General features: G+C 45.2%; 2 protein-coding genes and 1 pseudogene across 2 annotated transcripts; 2 read left to right on the top strand and 1 right to left on the bottom strand.

The window, feature by feature from the left end:
- The first annotated feature begins 94 nt into the window (after window positions 1-94).
- Window positions 95-12,699, top strand: Prdx1 (peroxiredoxin 1). Its single transcript, XM_010610172.2, has 6 exons — window positions 95-195; window positions 3,388-3,501; window positions 5,785-5,938; window positions 6,754-6,876; window positions 7,110-7,240; window positions 12,362-12,699. Exons 2-6 carry the CDS (start codon window positions 3,396-3,398, stop codon window positions 12,445-12,447), a joined length of 600 nt encoding a protein of 199 aa, XP_010608474.1. The 5' UTR covers window positions 95-195; window positions 3,388-3,395; the 3' UTR covers window positions 12,448-12,699.
- On the bottom strand, window positions 12,364-18,440 carry Mmachc (metabolism of cobalamin associated C). The gene is made up of 4 exons (XM_010610170.3): window positions 18,276-18,440; window positions 15,566-15,760; window positions 14,724-14,876; window positions 12,364-13,850 (listed from the first exon to the last, which is right to left on the bottom strand). The coding sequence occupies exons 1-4, from the start codon at window positions 18,354-18,356 to the stop codon at window positions 13,440-13,442; spliced, it is 840 nt and encodes a 279-aa protein (XP_010608472.1). The 5' UTR covers window positions 18,357-18,440; the 3' UTR covers window positions 12,364-13,439.
- A 50-nt stretch (window positions 18,441-18,490) lies between these two features.
- LOC117287316 lies at window positions 18,491-22,317 on the top strand (annotated as a pseudogene).
- The last annotated feature ends 42 nt before the right edge of the window (window positions 22,318-22,359 follow it).

Genomic DNA, 22,359 nt, shown 5'->3' with positions numbered 1-22,359 from the left:
CATCCTGGCCGCGCTGCGCAGGAGGGGCGGGGCTCCGCCATGTCCCCCTTCGCTACTCTCCTCCCGCACCCCCGGCCCGCTCCCATTCTCGCGAGAGCGCGGCAGGCTATAAAGGCAGCGGCACACGCACGCTTCACGCGTCCTCTTCTTCCCTGGTGTGAGTTCTGTATCTAGGAGGCCTCGCGGTGGGGACTGGTGAGTGTGCGGGCATCGCTGCCATGCAGGAGCCAGGTTGGCTGCCTCACGTCCCGCAGGTGGATTTTTCCTTCTCTGTTTCCGATACTGCTGTGGAGTGAGGCAGCCGGGCTAGGCCTGGTTCGCGCGCGTACCCGGGCGCTGTGATCGCTCCTCGCGTGTCTCCTGAAAGTGCGGGGTCCTGGAGGAGCCCCGAGGTTGACCTCGAGTTTCCTCTTCCCTAGGCGGCCAACAACGGGCGTTGATTGGCGCGGCCGGGCGAGCTGGTGATAGTGGAGTCTTTTCCGCTACCGACCTGCCTGCCAGCCGGGCTTCAATCTGACTTCGCACACTTGTGCTGGTCGGCCAGGGCTTACCCTAAATGCTAGGGTAGGGTGATGTGGGCGTGGCAGGGAAGTACCTGAAGTGGGGTTTGGGATGTGGTCCTCATCGGGGCTCTTGGGCAGAGGTTTTGAAGGGATTCGGCGGCACAGGGCGGAAGTTAGCCTTTCCCGGGTGTGGTTGAGGCTTCGGACTTAGAGGCCACCTTGCAAAGCGGATTTGGAGGAGAGGAGGCCGTTTATGAGAGGATTACACACTAGTTTGTCACCAAGTTGCAGCATGCCTTTTTATATTTGTTGAAGTGCTAAAGATTTTTTAAAAGGTTTTTAGGGCCGGGAATTTAGCTCAGTGATTACACTGCCTGCTTCGCCAAGTGCAAGGTCCTGAGTTCGATCCCCGGGTACCAAAAGGCGGGGGGGGGGCGCGCAGGGATTTAGCTCAGTGGCTCCACCTCCTGCCTCATGAGCACAAGGACCCGAGTTCGATTCTTGGTACCTCCCAGAAAAAAATATTTTCAGTCCTGAGAATTGAATCCCCACGGCTCTTCCACTGAACTTTTAAAATTATCTTTGGGACACGATCTCACCAAATTGCCCAGACTAAGGCTCAAACTTGGAGTACATCTATCACAGCCTCTTAAGAGTGCTGGGGTTGAGGCCTACACCACCACATTAGGCCTAGGTTTGTTTTGGTTTTTTTTTTTGGTACCGGGAATTGAACTCGGGTCCTTGCGCTTGCAGGCCGCTGAACCGCTGAGCTAAATCCCCGGCCCCTAGGGGTTTTTTTTGTTGTTGTTTTGTTTTTTTTAATGTTAAAATTGGAAATGGCTGGGCATTTATTTAGCTGAGTGGTACCTCTGCCTGCCTCTCAAGCGCAAGGTTCCTGGTTAAAACCCCGGTACCAAAAAATAAAACAACAATTGAAATGATTGATCTGCCTTGCAAGCACAAGGGCCTGAGTTCTATCCTTGGTACCACCAAAAAAAACAACAACAACGCCGGGCATGGTGGTGCACCTGTAATCCCAGCACTGGGGAGGCTGAGGCAGGAGGATCGCTGTGAGTTCGAGACCAGTCTGGGCTACATAGTGAGTTCCAGGTCAGTCTCAACTACATAGACTGTCTCAAAAAGAAAACACAAACAAAAAAATGATAGATGCTCCCAGTGATTCTTCTGGTTATGGTATTATGAACCAAGAACTTTGGGACTTGAAAAATTAAGTTTTTTGGGATTTTCAGAACTTTTCAGACAGATGACTTACTGGTTTATTTTTTATCTATTTTCTGTTTTGGTACCAGGAATGGAAACCAGGACCTTGGCTTGTTAGGCAGACTCTACCAGTTCCATCCTGGGCAGCTTGGTGGTTTAAATCTTTTGTGTTGAACTGAGTGAATCCTGTGTTGCTTTTTAGCAATGAATTAACTTTGGGGGGTTTGGCTTTGAGATCAGAAACCTTTTTTTTGTGACAAGGTCTTGTGTAGTTTAGGTTAGTCTTGAAACTATGTAACACAGGCTGACCTTAAACTTGGAGAGATCTTCCTGCCTCAGCCCTCTCCAGGGCTGGGATTACAGGTGTTGCACCACCTTGAGTGACCAGAAAGCTATTTTTGAAAGGTGTTTTGCTTGAACACAAACAACTAAAGTTTTTTTTTTGTTTTTTGTTTTTTGTTTTTTGTTTTTTGTTTTTTTTGTACCAGGGATTGAACTCAGGTCCTTGCGCTTGCAAGGCAGGCCACCGAACTGCTGAGCTAAATCCCTGGCCCACAACTAAAGTTTTGAAACATGCCAAAATACTGGCCTTGCCTCTTAAAGTTGGGAGTGGCTTTGCACTGTTCTCTCTTGGGCAAGTGTACTTGGGAGAAGGTCACAGGTGCATCCCATATTATGAAACAGACATAGGGGCTGGGGCTTTTAGCTCAGTGGTTCCGCCGCCTGCCTTGCAAGCATAAGGAGTTTGATCCCTGAGTTGGAAACATGTAACAGACATAGGGGCTGGGGCTTTTAGCTCAGTGGTTCCGCCGCCTGCCTTGCAAGCATAAGGACCCGAGTTTGATCCCTGAGTTGGAAACATAGCTGTTTAGGGAGCTAGGCATTTGGTGTTTGTGGCATTGTGCCCTGTGGGTTATAGTTGACTCTACCTCCTTCCCTTTCTGCTTTGGTCTTGTGAAATGCAGAACAAAATGCCATTGTGAAAAAGATCATTCAGAAAGGGTAGTAGGTGATTTGGATTTATAAAGAAATTGCCAAATTGCTTTTAGGTGAAAACAAAGGCTGAGATTTATAGACTTGGTTTGATCCAAAAATTGGAATGCTTAGAATTGTGACCACTAGCCTGTCTCTTATAAATAGGAAATTTATATATTCACTTTTCTGTTTTTTTTTGAGACAGGGTCTCACTGTAGTTTAGACTGGCCTTGAACTCACTTTATAGTTTAGGCTGGCTTCAGAAGCAATCCTCTTTTTGTTTTTGAGACAGGGTCTCACTATGTACTTGAGACTGATGTGGAACTCACTATGTAGTCCAAGCTGGTCTCGAACTCACAGCGATCCTCCTGCCTCAGCCTTCTGAGTGCTGGGATTACAGGTATATGTCACCACGCCCCACCACGCCCGGCGAAGCAATCCTCTTGCCTAGACCTCCTGTGTGTTGGGATAACTGGCATGCTTTCACCACACCCAGCACTTGATTCATCTGTAGCTAAGTTTTTAAGTAGATGAAGGCTTTTGGTTGTCTAGAAAAATTAGTGTTTTCTTTTGGTACTCTGGTTAGAACTCACGACCTTGTGCTTGTGAGGGAGGAGGCAGCACCACTGAGCTGAACCCCTAGCCATAGAAAAATTAATTTTTAATTAATTTCTATTTTCTTTTCCAGCTGATAAGATGTCTTCAGGAAATGCCAAAATTGGGCACCCTGCCCCCAGCTTTAAAGCCACAGCCGTTATGCCAGATGGTCAGTTCAAAGATATAAGCTTGTCTGACTACAAAGGTAAGATTACACATTAATTACATAGGCTTATTAAAGAAGAATTATAGGGCTGGGGATTTAGCTCAGTGGTACTGCTGCCTGCCTTGCAAGCGCAAGGACTTGAGTTCGATCCCTGGTCCCCCTCCCCCCAAAATTAATTCTAAGCAAACCAACTTCCTGAAGAGAAAAAAAAAAAAAAAAAAAAAGGAATTATAAGGGCCAGGGATTTAGCTTAGTGGTTCCACTGCTTGACTTGCAAGTGCAAGGTCCTGAGTTCAATCCCCAGTACCAAAAATAGAATTATAATCTAGGTATGGTTTATTGTATTTGTCTTTGTTACCATTCACTATAAAATGTTCTGTGTCTCCAAGGACAGAGTCTTGAGAGCAGAAAACTGTTGTCTGCCTTAGTAGTAATTATTGACAGTGATCACAAGGATAGACACAGGTCTTCCTTAGGTCCAAATAGATTGTGGAGAAAGTATGCTTTCTTGTATCTGGACATACTAACCCAGTTATCTTTTCAGTGTACTTGTCCTTGGTTATACTGTTGGAGAAATTCTTACCTCATTACAAGAGGACAAGTAGAACTGTAACTTTGCATCACAATTCTTATCTAGAGGGCCTAGGCACAATCCCTTGACTGTTTTGCCCCAGAGAAGAGTCAGTATTGCTGTTGACTGTTGGAAGGACTCCCATTCCAACTGTTGTAGTTTTGTAGACACTTGATAAATTCTGTCAAGGCTTTTCCTTCATTGTCTTGTAGTCTTAAATTGTTCTGGGACACTTGAGGCTATAGATTACTTGGAATGAAAATCTGAATGTTAGTGTCACAGTGCCTTAGTGATGTAGTTATCAGTTCCTGGAGTTCGCTTTTGGACAAACCTTCAGTTACCACATTTTGTTGTAACATGCAGTAAGTGGGGCCCTGTGGAGGAAATCTTCCTAGTAAACAAGGTAAATATTAATAGTACCATAGGGAAGTGACTTGGCTCACGGGTATAGGGACATGGTCTAGGAGGAGCTGCTCTCTGCCCTCTAGGGTTTGACCTGTTGGAGCTTCAAAGTGCTTGTTAGGCAAGCTGATTCGAGGTCTGGTTGTTCTGACTTTCATACATTCCTGATACCTGGAAATCAGTGAATATTTGGAAGTGTTCCAGGTGAGAGGTTATTGCATGACCAGTTTGAAGGTGTATTTCAGTGGTATTCTGAGTGACAAGTAAAATTGCAGCTAGAAGTCCTAGTAGGACTCTTGAAACTTTTTGTTTTTGTTTTTGGTACAGGGGATTAAACTCTGGGTCCTTGCACTTGTGAGGCAGGTGGGGGAACCACTGAGCTAAATCCCTGGCCCTTGAAACTTTTGCTTACAAAAATATTCTTATCTTGTCAGGCTTGTTAGGAACATTTATTGTGATTCATGAGATCACTTAAACTTTACCATCCCATTCCTATGGTTCATCATGGAAGAAGTGCAAAGGCTCTCACTTCCACTTCCGCTTGTCATTTTTTTCCCGTCAGTACCAGGGATCAAACTCAGGACCTTGCACTTCAGAGGCAGGTGCGGTGCCACTGAGCCAAATCCCTGACCCACCACTTGTTAGTCTTTTATCACTTTGCAGCCAAAGAAAACCCCCAGTAGTTCTAAGTTGGCTTTTTCTGAGCACTTTTTGTAAGGATTGGTATTATTAGACTGTATAGTAAATAATTGTGTTCTTGCATTTGTTTTTCTTCATTAAAACTTGGTTTATGCTAATAGCCACTTAAGAGAAGATCAAAATTAGTTTGAACAGTATTTATTTGTACTTCATAGCTAAGAACATGGAGACAGGAGAATAAATCATGGACTAGAAGTTTTCATTCTGACCTTCTGCTTGGAACAGCTTATAAAAGTAGCTGCTAGGAGATAAATATTTTGAGCATCTTAGCTTTGAGGTATGACTGTGCCTGTCATCAACTTTATAAAAGGCCTCTTTTTCCATAGGGAACTGTCTATGACTTATTTTCTTCTTTTGGTAACAAAAATTGAGCTCAGGACCTTGAGATTGCCAGGCAGGGTGCACCTGGCACGCTGACTTTTTTGTTTGTTTGTTTGTTTTTTGTGATAGGGTCTCACTATGTATTTGAGACTGACCTGGAACTCACTATGTAGCCCAGGCTGGTCTCAGAGAGATCCTCTTACCTCAGCCTCCCGAGTGCTGGGATTATAGGCGTGTACCACCACACCCAGCCAGGGTTGACTTAGTTTGTATAAAGCAAAAAAGTCTGTTTCAAAACTAACCTGTAACTCCTTTTTTTTTCCTTCCAGGAAAATATATTGTGTTCTTCTTTTACCCTCTTGACTTTACTTTTGTGTGCCCCACGGAGATAATTGCTTTCAGTGACAGGGCTGAAGAATTTAAGAAACTTAACTGCCAAGTGATTGGTGTTTCTGTGGATTCTCACTTCTGTCATCTGGCATGGTAAATCTTTTGGTCCATTTGGCATGTGGACTGTGCAACAACTGGGAGGCTTTGGTAATAGACTTTCAGGTGTTGGCTTCTGGGTCCTGATGGAAGGAGTGAATGCAAAGGCTGACTCCCTCCTAGTGCTCTCTTATTACCTGGCAGCAGAAGAGAAGCAGCTTGAGTTGCACCCGAGTGACCGTCCTTTAAGTGTTCTCAGCCACTCACTTTACTGCTAGAAAAAAGTTTGAAGTTTGGGGGGTATGTTAGATAAGGAATATGGGGAGGGGAAAGGAATAGATGTTACAGGTGGCTCACATGAAACCCCCTGTTTAAATAGGCTTTTTTGTGAGGAAAAGTTTATTGTATTGAGCAGAAACTGAAATCAGGGAGAGATTTTAACAGCTAACTGGGAAAAGATGAGTTTATTACATCAGCGTGTGGATGGGCTGACAATGGGAGAGAGAAATAGCAGCTAGTTGGCAGAGACTTCATCTGTGAGTTGATGGGCTAACACCAGCAAAGAGATATTGGCAGCAACTGGGAAAGAAATTACACTTATATAGGTATTGAAGGGGCCAAGGAATCTGCATGAAATGTTTATAAATGATCCAAGGATTGTCTGTGCAGGAGTATAGATAATCAGTCACCGGACTTCTTGGCGGCCAGTTTACTGAGAAATAGCCTGTTTTGCTGAAAGGCCTGTTTGCTTTTGTCTTATTTGTTTGTGAAGGACTTCTTTAGGTCAGGCACGACAATAGAAAGGTACAGTTCATGTTCTTGTGACATAAGAGTTTGAATGTATATGAATGGATATATACCTGTTGCTGTAGGATCAACACACCGAGGAAACAAGGAGGATTGGGGCCTATGAACATTCCTTTGGTGTCAGATCCCAAGCGCACCATTGCTCAGGATTATGGAGTCTTAAAGGCTGACGAAGGTATCTCATTCAGGTATGTACCTTCTCTTCAGGTAGAGGGGACTGGACTGAAATTCATCAGGAGAATTATCCAGTAGGTTGAAGGCTATTTGGAGAAAGCTAGTATCCTGATCTGGAGATTGTAGTTTCATTTTTTTAATGCATGATCCTCACTATTAGGAAGGCTGGTTAGGAATTCAACCTTCTCTATCCTAACAAAGCAAAATTTTAAACTTGTAATGCTTTTCCCTCAATCTCTTCCTCCAGAGGCCTCTTTATCATTGATGATAAGGGTATTCTTCGGCAGATCACAGTAAACGACCTTCCTGTTGGCCGCTCTGTAGATGAGACTCTGAGACTCATTCAGGCCTTCCAGTTCACTGACAAACATGGAGAAGGTAATGTCATAAGCGCAAATGAGGAGCTTAACACAACCCTTTCACATCGATATGCAGGTTCACCACCTCTCATCATGTGTAGGACACTTCAGTAAAAGATGTGAGGAGGGCCGGGCGTGGCGGGTGACACATGCCTGTAATCCCAGCATTCAGAGGCTGAGGCAGGAGGATCGCTGTGAGTTCGAGACCAGCCTGGGCTAAATAGTGAGCTCCAGGTCAGTCTCAACTACATAGTGAGACCCTGTCTCAAAAAACAAAAGCAAAAGATGTGAGGAGGATTTATTTGAGGTAGACGTAGTGAAACATGACTGTGATACAGGACATGCAAATAATCTAAATAATGTAAGAATATTACAACTTCCAACCTGCTAGATATCTGAAACATCAAGTTTGTGTTCTGTAAAATCAAAGAATGAATTCTAGAAACAATGGGGATTTAGAGTAGGAAGAGTTTATTGAGAGAAAAAAAGCACCAAGAGAGACAGAAAGGGGATGGGAGGTGAGTTGTCTGACTACTCTGCTTCTCCAAGGTGTTTTATTGAGCTAAGCCGGAAAGTTCAAAGCGGAACAAAACTATAGTCAACAAAGATTTCAAGTATAGTCCCTTAAGGTGGTATTGATCCAATGGGAAATCATGAGGTGTGAAAAAAGTGATCAACCAATAAGATTATAACAAATATAGTCACTTAGATAATGTTGATTCAATGGAGATCAGATTCAACTGGGTAAGCTACCCTGGCATGATGGCATGCCTGTAATTCTGGCACTTGGGAGGCTGAGGTCGGCCTGGATTATATAATTTGAAACCTGTCTCAAGAAAGAAAATCCACAGGAAGTTAGTTTTCTAGTGAGGGTTCATGGAACCAACTAGCCAGAAGGAATGGGCTACAGAGGTTTTGGTCCCCGCCCAAGAGGCTTGATACCCACTTATCACTGCTGTTCTTCCCTAGGGGAAGTATGTGGGTGGACTTTTTTGAATGCTTACTTCAGTAAATGAGCCTCAGGCCACAATTGTTTTCTGTGCTGAGGCCCTAGCCCTGCCTAACTGCCTTATAATATTTTTTAACTAGCTTAGCTGTCTACAATAATAGGACACACCTGAGCCAAGAGTAGGTGTTCAAGAAATGAGGCACTGTGTACAGTTGGGAACTGGGGGTCATTTATGTGTTTTTGGAGGTGGAAATCTGGAATTGAATAATCGGTTAGTTTTGGTGGGTGAGGATGAATAACCCAGCCCAAGGGGGTCTGTTCTTAGGAGAAAAGCGAAAAGGGTGGCTCCTTCATGGGTGAAAGGATCATTTGCAAGTAAAAGTGAATGGGCAGACCCTTCTGCAGCTGAAAGGGAGAAGGGAAAAAATTAAATCTGAAGATCTTTTTTTTTTTTTTGGTACCGGAGATCAAACTCAGGCCCTTGTGCTTGCAAAGCAGGTGCCAGAACCACTGAGCTAAATCCTGGGCCCTCTAGTTTTTCTTTAAAGTACATTTGTAAAAGTACATTTGTGGGGGGTACTGGGGATCAAACTCAGCTCCTTGCACTTGTGAGGCAGGCGCTGGAACGAGCTAAATCCCTGGCCTAAAGTACAATTTTTAAAATCTCGATTTCCTAGTCTTTCTACTTAGCTTTATTTCTGAGATGCTACCTCATTTAGTCATCTTCCTGGTAACAGGAGGGTGGTGATGGTGGTAGGGTAGGAAAGCTGATAGAGACAAAAGCTGCCAACAGAGAAAGGGTGATTTTTAAAAATTGTTTCTGGCCAGGATTTAGCTCAGTGGTGCCACTTCTTGCCTCAAAAGAGCAAGGTCCTGAGTTCGATCTCCAGTACCAGAAAAATTTGTACTCTTGGGTTACACTGGTTTGTGGGGATAATGGGAACAGTTGGAGAATACAGTGACTCTTTGTTCAAACTACATAACTTTGCTTCTAGGTGCTAATCGGGTTAAAGGGCAGAGGGTTTTCCTAGCATGTGCATGGCCGTGGGTGTGACTCCAGGACCACACACACAAGAAGATAATATATGCTTAGTTTTGAAATTTGGAAAAGAAAAATAGGACCAAGATAATTTACCCAAAGACAAATAAAAAAGAGGTAGAGTTAATTTCTAGCTCTGGAAACCTGGTGTGATAGTATAGTATATGTCTATATGTAGTTTAGCGACTTGGGAGGCTGTGACAGGAGGACTACCACCTTGCCACTGAGCTACATTCCTGGCCCTTTATTTCTGTTTTGAGATGGGTTCTCACTTAAGTTGCCCAGCTGGCCTCAAACTTGAGCTAAGCCTACCTCAGTCTCCCAAGTGGCCAGGAATATACATACATACATACATACATACATACATACTGTGTTGGCTAGACAGCGAGACCCCATGTCTTAAAAAAAAGCATCCATTCTGTTTATACAATGTAATAGTTGTATTTGTAAGGAATATAGTTAATGAATACCAAACTACACAAATGTTTAAAGTAAAAACTTTTTTGGTTCAGTATTGAAGGTTGAACCCAATGCCTTCACATTGAGCTACATCCCACCCACCCACCCCCCTTTTTCTTTTTTGGTACTGGGGATCGAACTCGGGTCCCTGTGCTTGCAAGGCAGGCGGTGGAACCACTGAGCTAAATCCCCGGCCCAACCCCCCCTTTCACTTTTTGAGTCCTCTCACAAAGTTGCTAAATTCCCCAGGCTGGTCTTGTACTAAAATCTTCCTGCCTCAGCTTCCCAGCATTTTGATATTATAGGTTTTCAGCACCATGCCCAGCTCCATCTCCTTTTCTTTCTCTGGAAGTTATTCAGAGTAGATTGCAAAATCCCATTTCAATATCAGGTGTAGTTGTAAAGAACTGTAATTCCAGCATTTGGTAGGTAGGGTGAGGTAGGAGGATTACTGTGAATTGGAGGCCATCCTGGGCTCATATGTGAGTTCAAGGTCAGCCTCAAACTGCATAGGAAGACTCTCAAAAACCCAACTCTTTATGACTTGAAAGTGAGGTGAAGTTGTTAGTTTTAATTACTATTTTTTGTGGGGAACCCAGAGGTGCTTGTGACTGGTAGCAGGGAGTCACCATTTGCAGAAGGTGGGTGTGGCCACTAATTAGGCAGCCCAAATGGATTGGTTGATAGCTGCTTAGACTGCCCTCTTGTGGGGAGAGTTAGCAGATGAGGTTCAGCACGAAGACATAAGGATGGAGGTAGTAGAATGTGTGAATGTGTGCTGGATTTTTTTATTTTTTTAAAGACAGGGTCTCACTATGTCACTCAGGCTGGTCTTGAACTCACAGCGATCCTCCTGCCTCAGCCTCCCATGTGCTGGGAGTACAGGCGTGCGCCACCATGCTCACATGTGCTGGATTTTTGAACCCAGTCTTCCATGATTGTGTATTGGTCTCTTGCTTCCCATGAATGCTAACCACTATCCCAGATACTTTTCATATATTTGAGAGTTAATCCTTTTTTGTTTATTTTGAGGTAGTCTTACTGTTTCAGGCTGGCCTTGAAGTTGCGGGGGATCCTCTGCCTTCAGCCTCTTAGAGGGCTGGGATTACAGGCCTGACAGTTAATCCTACCTTTTTTTTTTTTTTAGGACCATTAAAGTACTTAAATACTTTAATGAGATTTAAGGCCTTCAATGCAGGGGCAGTTCTGTCTTACTGAGGTATAGTGTTTAGCATCTTTTTTTTTCTTTTTTTTGGTGGTAGTGGAGGTCGAACTCAGGACCTTGCACTTACTTGCAAGGCAGGTACAGTGCTACTGAACTAAATCCCCAGCCCATAGCATTTTGTTCTTGGGATGGTTTGGCACCTTGGTGTACCTGAAAGCTGTTTTATATGGGCTCCAGCCATTTCTGTTGGGATCCTTGGTGTTTCTGAAAAGCCAGTTTTAAGTGTGAGTGTAAGTATGTCTGAGTGGACATCTTCTGTCCTGAGTTGCTGATATGAGTAGTGGTATAGGCTATGAGGCCTTGTTCTTTTGAGTTATCCTAAACAGGAACTGGACTTTTTTTGTTTGTTTTTGAGACAGGGTCTCACTATGTAGTTGAGACTGACCTGGAACTCACTATGTAGACCAGGCTGGACTTGGACTCACAGCAATCCTCCTGCCTCAGCCTCCTGAATGCTGGGATTACAGGCGTGCGCCACCACACCCGGCCAGGAACTGGACTCTTAAGCACCTACTGGCAAACTTGTGACTGGCTCTGGCCTAGCGTTTGTTTTCATGATGCCTGTTCTGCAGCTTTAGCTAATATCTGTAATAGTCAGATGAAGAGATCAGAACAGTGGCATCTGGGCTTCCCATTTAGTACTTGCTCAATATACCCTGTTCCCAGAGAGCTGGTCGCATAATCTGACATCTGAGGCTGCAGTATCCTTGCACCAAAAGAAGCTTGCCTGTCTTTGGTTGAGCAAATGAGACTCCTATCAGACTTTGGTTTTCTATACTAGCAAATGGAAATGGAAAGATCAGATTAGTTCTTTTGCCTCATTTTTCTCAGGCCAGCCCAACCCCCAGTGGTAGTTTGCAATTTTTAGGAAAGGTTTAAAGACTGTACTTTGTGCCTAGTTGTGAACGGTTCAAAAGCTGCCTTTTGCTTACCGATGGGGGTAGAAAGAAGATAATTACTGAAATAAGCAGGGCTTTTTGGAGAGGTCCTGTTCTTCTGTAGTTTGGCATAATAAAAAATTGCTGAGACTGGCTGCAACTGCTGCCAGAGGGGAAGCACAAGGTATTGTTTTGTTTAGTGTTAGCTTTTTTTTTCTTGGTATGAGGATCGTGCTCAGGACCTTGTGCTTGTGAGGCAGGTAGCAGCACCGCTGAGCTAAATCCTGCACCATCCTCCTTTTGATTTGTTGGTTTGACAGAATAACTTTGAGCTGAAAAATACATAATTTAAGTTGCTGTTTAATTGTGGCACATGAATAAATTAGATATAAATATGCCTGGCCGTGAAGATTAAATTATACTGTTTGTAAAGTAATTAACATGACACTAAAAGGCTGAGTGAGATTGCAGGGGTTTCTTGTACCTGAGACTGTAAGGCTCCGATTGGTTATGAGACAACCCCACTGTTGACAGGAAGAGTGGCACACACCACTGAGCAGGTTATTAATTAGTTGTTCCTTCTCTTGCAGTGTGCCCAGCTGGGTGGAAACCTGGCAGTGATACTATCAAGCCTGATGTCCAGAAGAGCAAAGAATATTTCTCTAAGCAGAAGTGAGCACCGACTGGGCCATGAGAATAAAAGCTCTTTTGTAATTTTTTTTCATGCTTTAAACACAAGGTGTATGGGGCACTATGTCTTTCCTGTAGGAGTTGGGAAAACCCTTTCATCTTTTCTTCCACTGGTAGTAATGGCCTGAGCTGTGCTGTGGGGTAGACCATCTGTTAATGTTTGATATACCAGTAGCAGGGTGTCTCCCCATTCAGTGACCTTTTGTAGTGTCTTAATAAATTTGAACTGAGACCTTGATTTTTTTTTTTTTTTCTGAAATAATAACCTTGGGTTTTCCCTCCTTCAGGGAAAGAATGAGAACTGCCTCAGAATCAGAATTATACTGGGGAGATACAAGTAGACCCAAGGAACTGAAATATGGTGTTTTTTGTTTTAACACACCTGGGGGAGAAGAACAAGCCGTACTCTAGTGTTGGCCAGGGCAGTAGGTGTACACAATAGATAGGTTACTTGGACATCTACATTTTCACAACTGGGAGTGCTGCCTGGGAACCAGAAGCTTGGCCTCTTCAGATCCCTGTAAAAGAAGAGAACTGGAGGCTTTTTTTTCCCCTTTGGAACTAAAAGGGAGACGACAGCAGCATTGGTAGCCTTGGGTAGAACTATAATTGTGAAGTTAATCATTTGTCCTCTTTGTCCCCTTGGGTGTCACAATTTCCCTCACGTAATTGTCATTTTATGAACCACTCTAGCCAGTCCACCCCTCCACTTAACACACTGACTGCAACTAGCCAGCATACATGTGCCATGTTTCAAAGTGCTTTACATACCATTTATTCAGTCCCTTCAACTCAGGTGATCACTACAGGATGGTTGCCCCTCAGGCTCTAATTAGTTAACCTTAGGTGCGCTACATAGAACTAACAGGCAGAGTCCCATGCTCCGAGGCAGGTGGAGGTTTCTGGATGTTTGGGTCTTCGACTCTTGAAAACCTGGCAAGTTCCACCATAAATGGGATCCTACAGGGGATGATGGGATCAAGGGCCAGGGGATGCAGGTGGTGAGGCACTGGGGCTGAGCCAGCTTCGGCCTTTGTGGGTATTCTCTGGCTCCTTGGTACACTTGGTAAAGAGTTCAGGGAATTTGCTAGGTTCCTCAGAGGGCTGAGCTAAACCTAACAGGGCCAGACGTTGGGCAGGTGGTGTGGAAAAGTAGGCCTTTTGTTCTTCAGAGTATCGCTCCTGGGGTGTCACAGCATCCCTGTAAGTCCAGTCTTGCCAATGGAAATTGAAGCCTTCAAGCAGGGTAATTCGGTCAGCTCTTGCAGGTACACAGTCGGGAGGCTTTCTGGGTAGCAGACCTGGTACTTCAATCCCTGGCAGTAATACCACCCCTCGGATGGCAAACCAGCCTCCAAATCGGGGGTGTATGCACACGCCTGCTATGCGCTGGGAAAAACATGAAAGGTCATGGAAATTAACTTGGCACCCAATCCAACTGTTCCTACAAGTTATCCTTGATTACTTAACTCCCACTCGGTGTATATGATTCCACAGGCCTCGTCACTCCCCCACCCTTTGCTGCAGTACTAGAGGTTCAACTCCGGACCTTTTCTGCTAGTTTAAGTGCTTTACCATTGTGCTAACCCTTCACAGATCCCTTTAAACTGTGGGACAGGGTCTTGCTAACTGCCCTGGCTGGCCTAGAACTATCTTGCTTAAGCCTCCTAAAAAGCTGGGGTTACAGTGTGCCCCTGTGCCCAGCCTGGACAACACTTGCATAAACTCATTCTGATTATAAGGAAGCGTTCCCTTAGGCTGAGCCTCAGTCTAATTCCAGTTTTACCACTGGTCTCCTGATTATGGCTGTCTCCATCTTCTTTTTGTGGGGGGGCGTTGGTATGGGAATTGAACTCCGGACCTTGTGTTTGCAAGGCAGGGGGCAGAACCACTGAGCTAAATCCCTGGCTCTGTCTCTCCATCTTGAGAGAGCCCTGTAAGGCAGGGTTTTAAGAATAACAGACCAGGTTTTCTTTTTCGAGACTCCTCTCACTGTATTTCAGGCTGACCTTGAACTCACTAGCCCAGGCTGGCCTTATGGTGATCCTTCTACCTCAACCTCCCAAGTTCTGGGATTAGACCAGGTTTTCTGACCTGATGTGATGGGGCTGGGTCCCTGACCAGGGCATTACTGCTTTGTCCTACATTGTATATCAGCATATCCAGAGAAGGTAGAGGTATGTAGGACCAAATGGCACTATTTTGAGGAGTCGTTACCTTTTCCCTCAATACACTACCTTTCATACACACTTGCTTTCTGACCTGGGATCCCCATGGGTCAGCCTCGATGTCTTGTCGTTGGTAGTAATAAGCAGCCCCTGCTACGTGGGCTGCTGTCTGGGCAAGGATCTTAGGACGCCGATTGGGGTGCACCTCGTAGTCAGCAATGACTTCCACCTGCAGCTCTGGAAGGCTCTGAAACAGAAAATAGAGGCTCCTGTCAGCCTAAGGGCAACTGTCATTTTTGTCCTGGAGCCCTAATTTGTGTGTTTGCTAACATGGTACTGTCCTCAGTCCTGTTTGAAGGGAAAACATGACCTTTATGTGGGAGATTCCAAAGTGAAGAAAGTTATAGATCTTTCCATGAGGACCCATGTTTGATGGAAAATGCACAAGGTCTTGTTCAGTAACCTCTATTGTGAACAGTGATTTAGCCTTACCTTTCAGAATCTCAGTGTGGCAACACCCACCATGTGTACAAATCTGTGTATATGTGAGTTTGTGGTGGTGAAACATTGCTTCTCTAAAGGCCCCAAACACCGCATAAAGCTTGCAAATCTAGGGTAAAGCAGGAGAGAAATGCCTTGAGGATGTTGGGCTCTTTCCTATTCTGCCGAGGTGATGACTGCCACCAAGTTCAAATAGTTGCCCATCAGTGTAGGGTGAGAGACTAATTTCATACTGGAGATCTGCTAAAGAGAAGGGGTAGTACCTGGCTATGAGAAGGCAGAATGGGGTAAAACCACAGAATGTCAAAGCTGGCTTTAGGGCATCATTTCACATTTGAAGCGGCTCCAAGCCCTATGTCTAGATCTTAGTTTGAGCTCAGTGAAGATGGAAGCAGGTGTGAGTTTCAGGGCTGGGGAAAACTGAACCCTGCTCACCTCTGTAACTCGCCTCAGGTGGTAGGCCACACACTGATCCACAGGGTCGGTCAGTGGCTGGAGGTGGCAGCTCTGCAAGAATGGTTTGAGGGCCTGGTCAAACATTGCAGGTGTGCTGAGTACCAGGAAGGCCAGGGTAGGTCCTGGCAGGGGCAAGTGGAAGGCTGAAGGCAGGAGTTCATTGTACCAGGCCACCTGGAATAGAAGGAAAAGTTCAAGCCAGGCCAGAGAGCCAGCTTAGGCCTTAGTCAGGTCCATACCTTTGTCTAGTATTCAAGATTCATACATTTTGCCTCAGCTTCCATCTCACTGAATAAATTTGCACTGATGCTGTGTAATATATGTACATTCTATTGTATAGGCAACTCATCCAAATTTGACAAGGATTTAAAAGAGAAAGAGGCAGAGGGCCTGGGATGTAGCTCAGTTGGTACAGTACTTGCCTAGCATATTCAAACCCCTGGGTTTAATCCCCAACACTACAAAGTAGAATAGAGAGGCAAAGAGTTCATAAACTAAGAACAATGGAAATCAATCATACTATGATTAATACAATGACAGTCCTCTGAAATTAGAAAAGGTTTCTTAGAAATTCAGTCTTGAAGGCTGGTAAGGAAACAGGGCTGACATAGGGAGGGAGAAACTTCTGGGCTTGTGGTGGGGGGTGGTTTGAGATGGTCTTACTATGTAGTTGAGGCTGAACTCAAAATAGTGGTGATATTCTTGCCTCTGCCTCCTGAGTGCTGGGATTATAGGTAGGCGTCACCTGGCAGTATTAAATTTTGAGCATTTAAAAAATACATAAAATACATGCTGAATGTGGTGGTGCATATCTGTAATTGCAGCACATGGGAGGCTGAGGCAGGAGGATAAAGAGTCTGAGGGCAGCCCGTATGTGTGTGTGTGTTTTCATGTGTGTGCCAGGGATCAAACCTGGAATCTTGAACTTGCAAGGCAGGTGGCAGCACCACTGAGCTAAATCCCTGGCTGTTCCCATCTATATTATTAACATCTATCCCTTTAACAATATTTTAAATCTTTTTATTAGTGTATGTTTGCAATACATAATAGTTCTATTCACTTTCAGGAATTGGTACCTATATAGCATATCTACATTTTCAATCCCTTTCCTCCTCACCCCCATTGTGTATTTTTTTTGGTACCAGGGATCGAACTCAGGTCACTGCACTTGCAAGGCAGGCAGCGGAACCACTGAGCTAAATCCCCGGCCCCCATTGTGTATTTTAAACAGAGGTTACAGGATAAGCAAAGGTACAGGTAGAAAAGTACTGAGCATATATGGAGAAGAGCAACTAGTTTAGCTGGAAAGGGATGGATTTGGAAGATTCAGGAGAGAAAGATCTTGCTGGTTGACTTGATGTAGGTTTGGGGAGGTGAGGAATAGGAGATTAGAATGACTGGGAGGGCTGGAGCTGACTGTTCAGCACAATAGCTCTTACTACCGACATTACCTGACTTTCCAGACAGACATTCATTCTCACTCTCTTCCACCTCTGCCATGATCACTATTTCCATACAGAATTTTGGGATGTAGATACTCCTTCTTCCTTCTAATCTAGCTTTTTTTTTTTTTTTTTTCCCTTTTCTTTTTTTGAGACAGTATCTGGCTGTGTAGTTCAGGCTGGGCTTGAACTCACTATGCTGCCCAGGCTGGCTTTAAACTCGCAGCAATCCTCCTGCCCCGTTTTTTTGTTGTTTTTTTCAAGCAAGGTCTTGCTTTGTAGTTTAGACCGGCTGCAAACTCATGGTGATCCTCCTGCCTTAGCCTCCCAACTGCTGGAATTACAGGCCTGTGCCACCGCGCCTGGTGCAGCTTTTCATAGGTAGCTCAGTTTCAACCCTCCACCGTTTTTCCTCTAGTACTGAGGACTGACCATGATAGTCAAGTGCTCTACTACTGAACTACATTCCTAGCCCTTAAATTCTTTTTTTTTTTTTCCTGTCACTTTCTCAAGCTACATCCAACCTATTTCACACTCTGTACTCTGTGCAGCCCTGCTGTATCCCTTTCAGTGGAATGAGTAGCAAATAAGGCTGCCTCTTAATTAAGCACCAAGCAAAGAATTCACACCAAGTCGATTTAACTTTGTATTTTAAGTATATAGCTTAGTGCAGCCAGCACTGATGTGGGGAAATGAACTTATGTAAAAAGGCCGGAGGTGGGGTAGGGGTGGGCAGCCGAGACTTCTGTGCCAGGCGGGTGCTTATAATTTCTGTATTCACCCAGCACTGTCGGTCAGCACCATGATGAATTACCCTTCTGTTGGTGCATGGAACAAACCAGCCAATTGTTTCTTGTTCAAGACCAGGAATGCCCTTCCTGTCTTAGTTAACCTAAATCATAGCCATGCCAGTCTTTCACGTCTTGTCCTTTCCTAACTCCTTTAGGAGCTTTCAAGGTGATTCTGACCCCATAGGTACCTTTCTTGTAAGTTACGCAGGTAACGAAACCACATAGGTTACAGGATCGTATCGTGGTAAAAGAATTCATATAAGGTTAAAAGGCAAACGTACGACCTCTTCTCTTTTTTTTTTTTTTTTAAACGCGTGTCCCCGCGGACACACAGTCCTAATATTTAGACACCCCAGAGAAGTCTGGGTAGGATCAGAAGGCTCCCGGGGCCTCAAGCCAGTTGCACCGAGGTCAATCGCACACCTCACCCTGGAACCGCTGGAGGAGTAAACCAACCTGAAAGGGGTAAACCTCGAAGCCAAAAGGGCATAACGTGTCTTCCACCTTCTGCTTGAGCTCTGCGACTTGCGGCTCCATAGCACACGCTACACGCTGAGCTTTCTGGGAAGTGGAGTCTCAAAGACAATTGGGCCGTTACTTTCTAGGACAGCTTGGACTCCATTTCCCTGAAGACACCGCGGACAGCAGAGGGACAGAGTTGGATCTGCGCGATGCATTCTGGGATGGGTAGTCCATTTGTGCTTTGGAGCCCATTGCTACAGAATTTAGAGGACTCGGTGTCCCGACAAGCTTCTTGGTGGGGTGTGAAGCACGTATTCTTCCAGGGAAACGTAGGTCGGCCGCCACCTTCTGTGGTTGTCTCTCAAAGAGGCGGACTCAGTTTCCTGGGTGATGTTGCCATACCCAGTCTGAAGTCGTACTTTCTCCGCCTACTGTAGGGTTTGAACCTAGCGGAGGCTGTAACACTAACACAGGTTTGGCTTGACGGCGCCGGGGTGTCGGCGCCTCTTCCAGTCACTTGATATCTGCCTTAGGGTATTTCGATTTCCTCCTGGTTCCCCCAAAACGCCGCTCCCTTGCCTAGTGCCAGAGTTGCAGTTTTGGTCTCGTATTGCATCCTCACTCCCCTATTTCCATTCTAACGCTGTGACCTTTCCTGTGCTGTGCCTTGGGTATACCCTGCTGGGAGAGCAAGGGTAGAAGCCAGGAAGCTAGATCCCTGCCACAGGATATGAGTAGGAACCTGAGCTAGTCTGAGCGGCTCGATTCACTTCTGAAGGCAACTGATGGAAATGTGCCCAGGATGAAGGTGAGGAGGCACAGGTTGTTGTTTGTAGGTGGGACACGTTAAAGGACAGTCAGAGCTCATTGGCCTGTGCAACTATTTCTTTTGTTTGTTTGTTTTGTTTTTGGTACCAGGGATGGAACTCAGGTTCTTGCGCTTGTGAGGCAGGTGCTGGAACCACTGAGCTAAATCCCTTGCCCAGCAACTATTTCTTTTGTAGCAGAGGGTGTATTCCCTGGGAGTCTCCACCATAGGTACTTACTGCCCCTTTCTATTCCCCAGCCCTTTCTCTTTCCAAGAACTGCCTTCTTGCAGTACCCGTACCATTCTCTATTCCTTCCAAATTCCAGTTCTTTCCTGAGCTCTATACCTCCCACACATTCTGTTCTCCCACAGTTCTTTCCCACATAGACCTTGTCCTTGTGCTTTCCTTTTTCCCTCACAGGAGACCTGGCTGGAACCTGGATTTCCTCTTGTCAGTTGCCTATGCAATGAGGAGCCCAAGCTAAACAATCTAGAGATTGTTCCTCTCCGAGAGAGTCTGAGCTGGGCTGAAGCCTATAGACCATCTTCTCTCTGGGATGAGTTACTATTCTCCAATCTCAGCTTCAATCTCAGACTCAGGTAAGGCTTGGAATTGTTGGTTTGTATGAGATGAGAATACCAGGGTTTGAAAACCCTCATGCAGTAGCTCATGTTTTTTTTCTGCTTGGGTAGGTGACTGAAGCACTGAAGCAGGCTGTACAGGACCTGCTGAAACAGCGTCAGCAGCAAATGTACAAGATCAGTGCCCTGGAAGGTATCAGGCCAGTTTTTCTCTTTATACTCACAGTTTTGTTTTGTTTTGATGCTGGGAATTGAACCCAAACCTTTGAACATGCTAAGTATGTGTTCTTCCACCAAGTTATACTCTCAGTCCTTTACACATGTAGCTTTATATGTGTGCACACATTTTTTTTTTTTTGAAATAGGGTCTCACTGTTCAGGCTGGCCTTGAATTCACTATGGAGCTCAGATTTGTCTTGAACTTGAAGTGATCCTCCTGTCTCAGCCTCCCAAGTGCTGGGATTACAGACATGGGTGCCACCGGGCCCAGCTTGTGCACCCACTTTTGTGGCACACCTCTTGTATGCACGTGTCTTAATTTGCAAGTAGCGTCTGGGCTTTTATGTGAAGTTCTCGGGGGCTGACCCTCTACTTGTTCCATTATAGCATCATTAAAGTTGCTTCAGGGGCCCTCAGATGGGCAAGCCCATCTCCTGGAGCAACGCCTGGAAGTGCTGAGAAGGGAACTGCTGGACCCTCAGATTCAGTTAAACAAGTGGGCCCACACCCATGCCCAAATGGAATCAAGACCAGGAGAGTACAATATTACCACTGATCTTCATCAGCGGCTAGAGACTGAGAATGTAATGGGCAAGGCCTTACCTTCTTGAGGCTTTGGAACTCTTGGTGTTCCGGGAGACTGATGGCCTCCTCACTCTGAGTTTGTTGATTAACTCTAGAGTGACACTGCTATCACTCGTGTAGCAATTGCTGTGGAAGGAGTCTGAGATTCTGCAGGAGGAACTGGAGTTGCTGTGAGACCAGATGAGTAAATAAAAAGTTGAGGGTGATTATGGGTTTCCTTGCACCCTTTTCTGGAATTCCTTCTAACAAGTGGGCATAGCTCTCTGTTTGAGCTATTGAAAAGTCTGGTGTAGTATTTCATCTTGCTCTTTGCCTCTGAGGTGAGTTTAGTCTCTCTAGTCAGCTTGGAAGCTTTCCAACAACTGGACTAGGATGTCTCAGTTTTCAGCACCAAGTTGGTCACAAGGTGAGGAAATAGAAGTTGGAGAACAGTCACTTTTCATTCTCTCTCCTCTGTGGGCCAGCACCAGGAGCTGCTACTGAAACATATGGCTGAGGCTCAGCAGGATGAAGTGGACCCTGCAGCTAGAAGGTGGGACCAGGATCAGACCAGTCTATGTATTTCCCAATGGAGGTGCCATCCTTTGTCTGTTCTGTAGATGGACCAGGATACCATCTCCCATCTCCATCTTTACTCATTTCTTCCTTGTGCTGACATCACCTTCTCTCTGAAGCTCATCTTCCCATTTCCTTTTGTTCTAAGCAATGAGAAACTGTCCTTGCCCACATGAGGGTTTCAAGTGTGCTGATTAGGCCAATTATATGGAGAGACTTTCTTCCTATAGGAGGAGAGATTTCGTGTTACTTGGGTTCATGATCTGGCAGATGTTCGAGCAGCAGCAAAGTAGCCAGGATGGCAAAGATCACATCTTGGAGGTTGCCAGAACAGAAGCCCGGTTTGCCCTGTGGGAGCCTGACCTCAGGTCAGGAGGTGTAGGTGCTGGGACAGTGGAGAGGATTTGTCTCCCAGATGTCAAGCACTGGGACCAAGGTTCAGCTATTCTAAATTTGGCCAGAAGGGGTAATCTAACCTCATAAGGGCAACACTGGACATTCATGATCCAGAATCACTGAAATACTTTTATTGTTTGGATGCTAAAGGGAGAAGAGACTGGACTTCTGGCTTCAGGAAGAAGGATACTTCTGTGCTGGGAGGGTCCCCTAGACTCATCATTGCCATCTCTACCTCTGATTCTGTCCTTTTCAGGTCCTCTGTTTATGTCTTCTAAAGTGCCATTGGCCACCACCACCTTTACCATGTCTCCGTCTTCATCTAACTCTAAAGTCAGTCTTCCAGATAGTAACAGTAGCCGGGAACTTTTAAGAAAATTAAGTAGGCATAAGGTCAGGAATCCTGGTTCTGGGGGAAGCTGAATCAGAATGATACCTGGATGCCAGCTGCCAAATGTTTGGCACTGGCTAGATATGTGCCGTCTGACAAACAGGCCTGGAGCCTAGATATGTGCATATCATAGTGCTTGCTGATGGTTTTTCTCTTCCCTTTTCCTTCCTCTTAGATCTCCAGAGGAGCACCCTTTCTAACCTCGAACCTGGCAGCTCTCAGCTCCACGCCCAGTCTTGAGCAAGAAAACCTACTCCTCCAGTACCCCAAGATGCTCTTGAGTGATCTGTGAGGACCTGTGAATAGTATGATAGAGCTATCTTAGCCCACCCTCCCCACAACTTGTTTTTGAGTAGTCTTAACATCCCCTTTGATCATTTGGGAAGTGGCCTTCTAACTTCCTACCTGTCCCTCCTCTCCAGCTGCAATAAAATGGCTTAACATTCCCTGATGTATTCTTTATGAGTGATGATTCACATGAGATGGACTCAGCTGTACTTTTTTTCCCTGTTATATGACTGCTGGCCTCTGTCTTTTTTTTT

The sequence above is a fragment of the Fukomys damarensis genome, unplaced genomic scaffold (genome assembly GCF_012274545.1).
Source record: "Fukomys damarensis isolate Sample0158 unplaced genomic scaffold, DMR_v1.0_HiC HiC_scaffold_23, whole genome shotgun sequence".
In the NCBI taxonomy this organism is placed as follows: Eukaryota; Metazoa; Chordata; class Mammalia; order Rodentia; family Bathyergidae; genus Fukomys; species Fukomys damarensis.
The sequence above is the reverse complement of the archived record's forward strand: the minus strand, read 5'-3'. Positions and strand labels throughout refer to the sequence as shown.

Coding starts and splice junctions, on each gene's coding strand:
- Mmachc (XM_010610170.3), bottom strand. CDS start 18,356: ATGGAGCCGCAAGTCGCAGAGCTCAAGCAGAAGGTGGAAGACACGTTA. Junction 14,877..15,565: donor ACCTGAGGCGAGTTACAGAG/GTGAGCAGGGTT, acceptor TTTCTGTTTCAG/AGCCTTCCAGAGCTGCAGGT. Junction 13,851..14,723: donor CTGACCCATGGGGATCCCAG/GTCAGAAAGCAA, acceptor TGTTTTTCCCAG/CGCATAGCAGGCGTGTGCAT.
- Prdx1 (XM_010610172.2), top strand. CDS start 3,396: ATGTCTTCAGGAAATGCCAAAATTGGGCACCCTGCCCCCAGCTTTAAA. Junction 3,502..5,784: donor AAGCTTGTCTGACTACAAAG/GTAAGATTACAC, acceptor TTTTCCTTCCAG/GAAAATATATTGTGTTCTTC. Junction 7,241..12,361: donor CACTGACAAACATGGAGAAG/GTAATGTCATAA, acceptor CTTCTCTTGCAG/TGTGCCCAGCTGGGTGGAAA.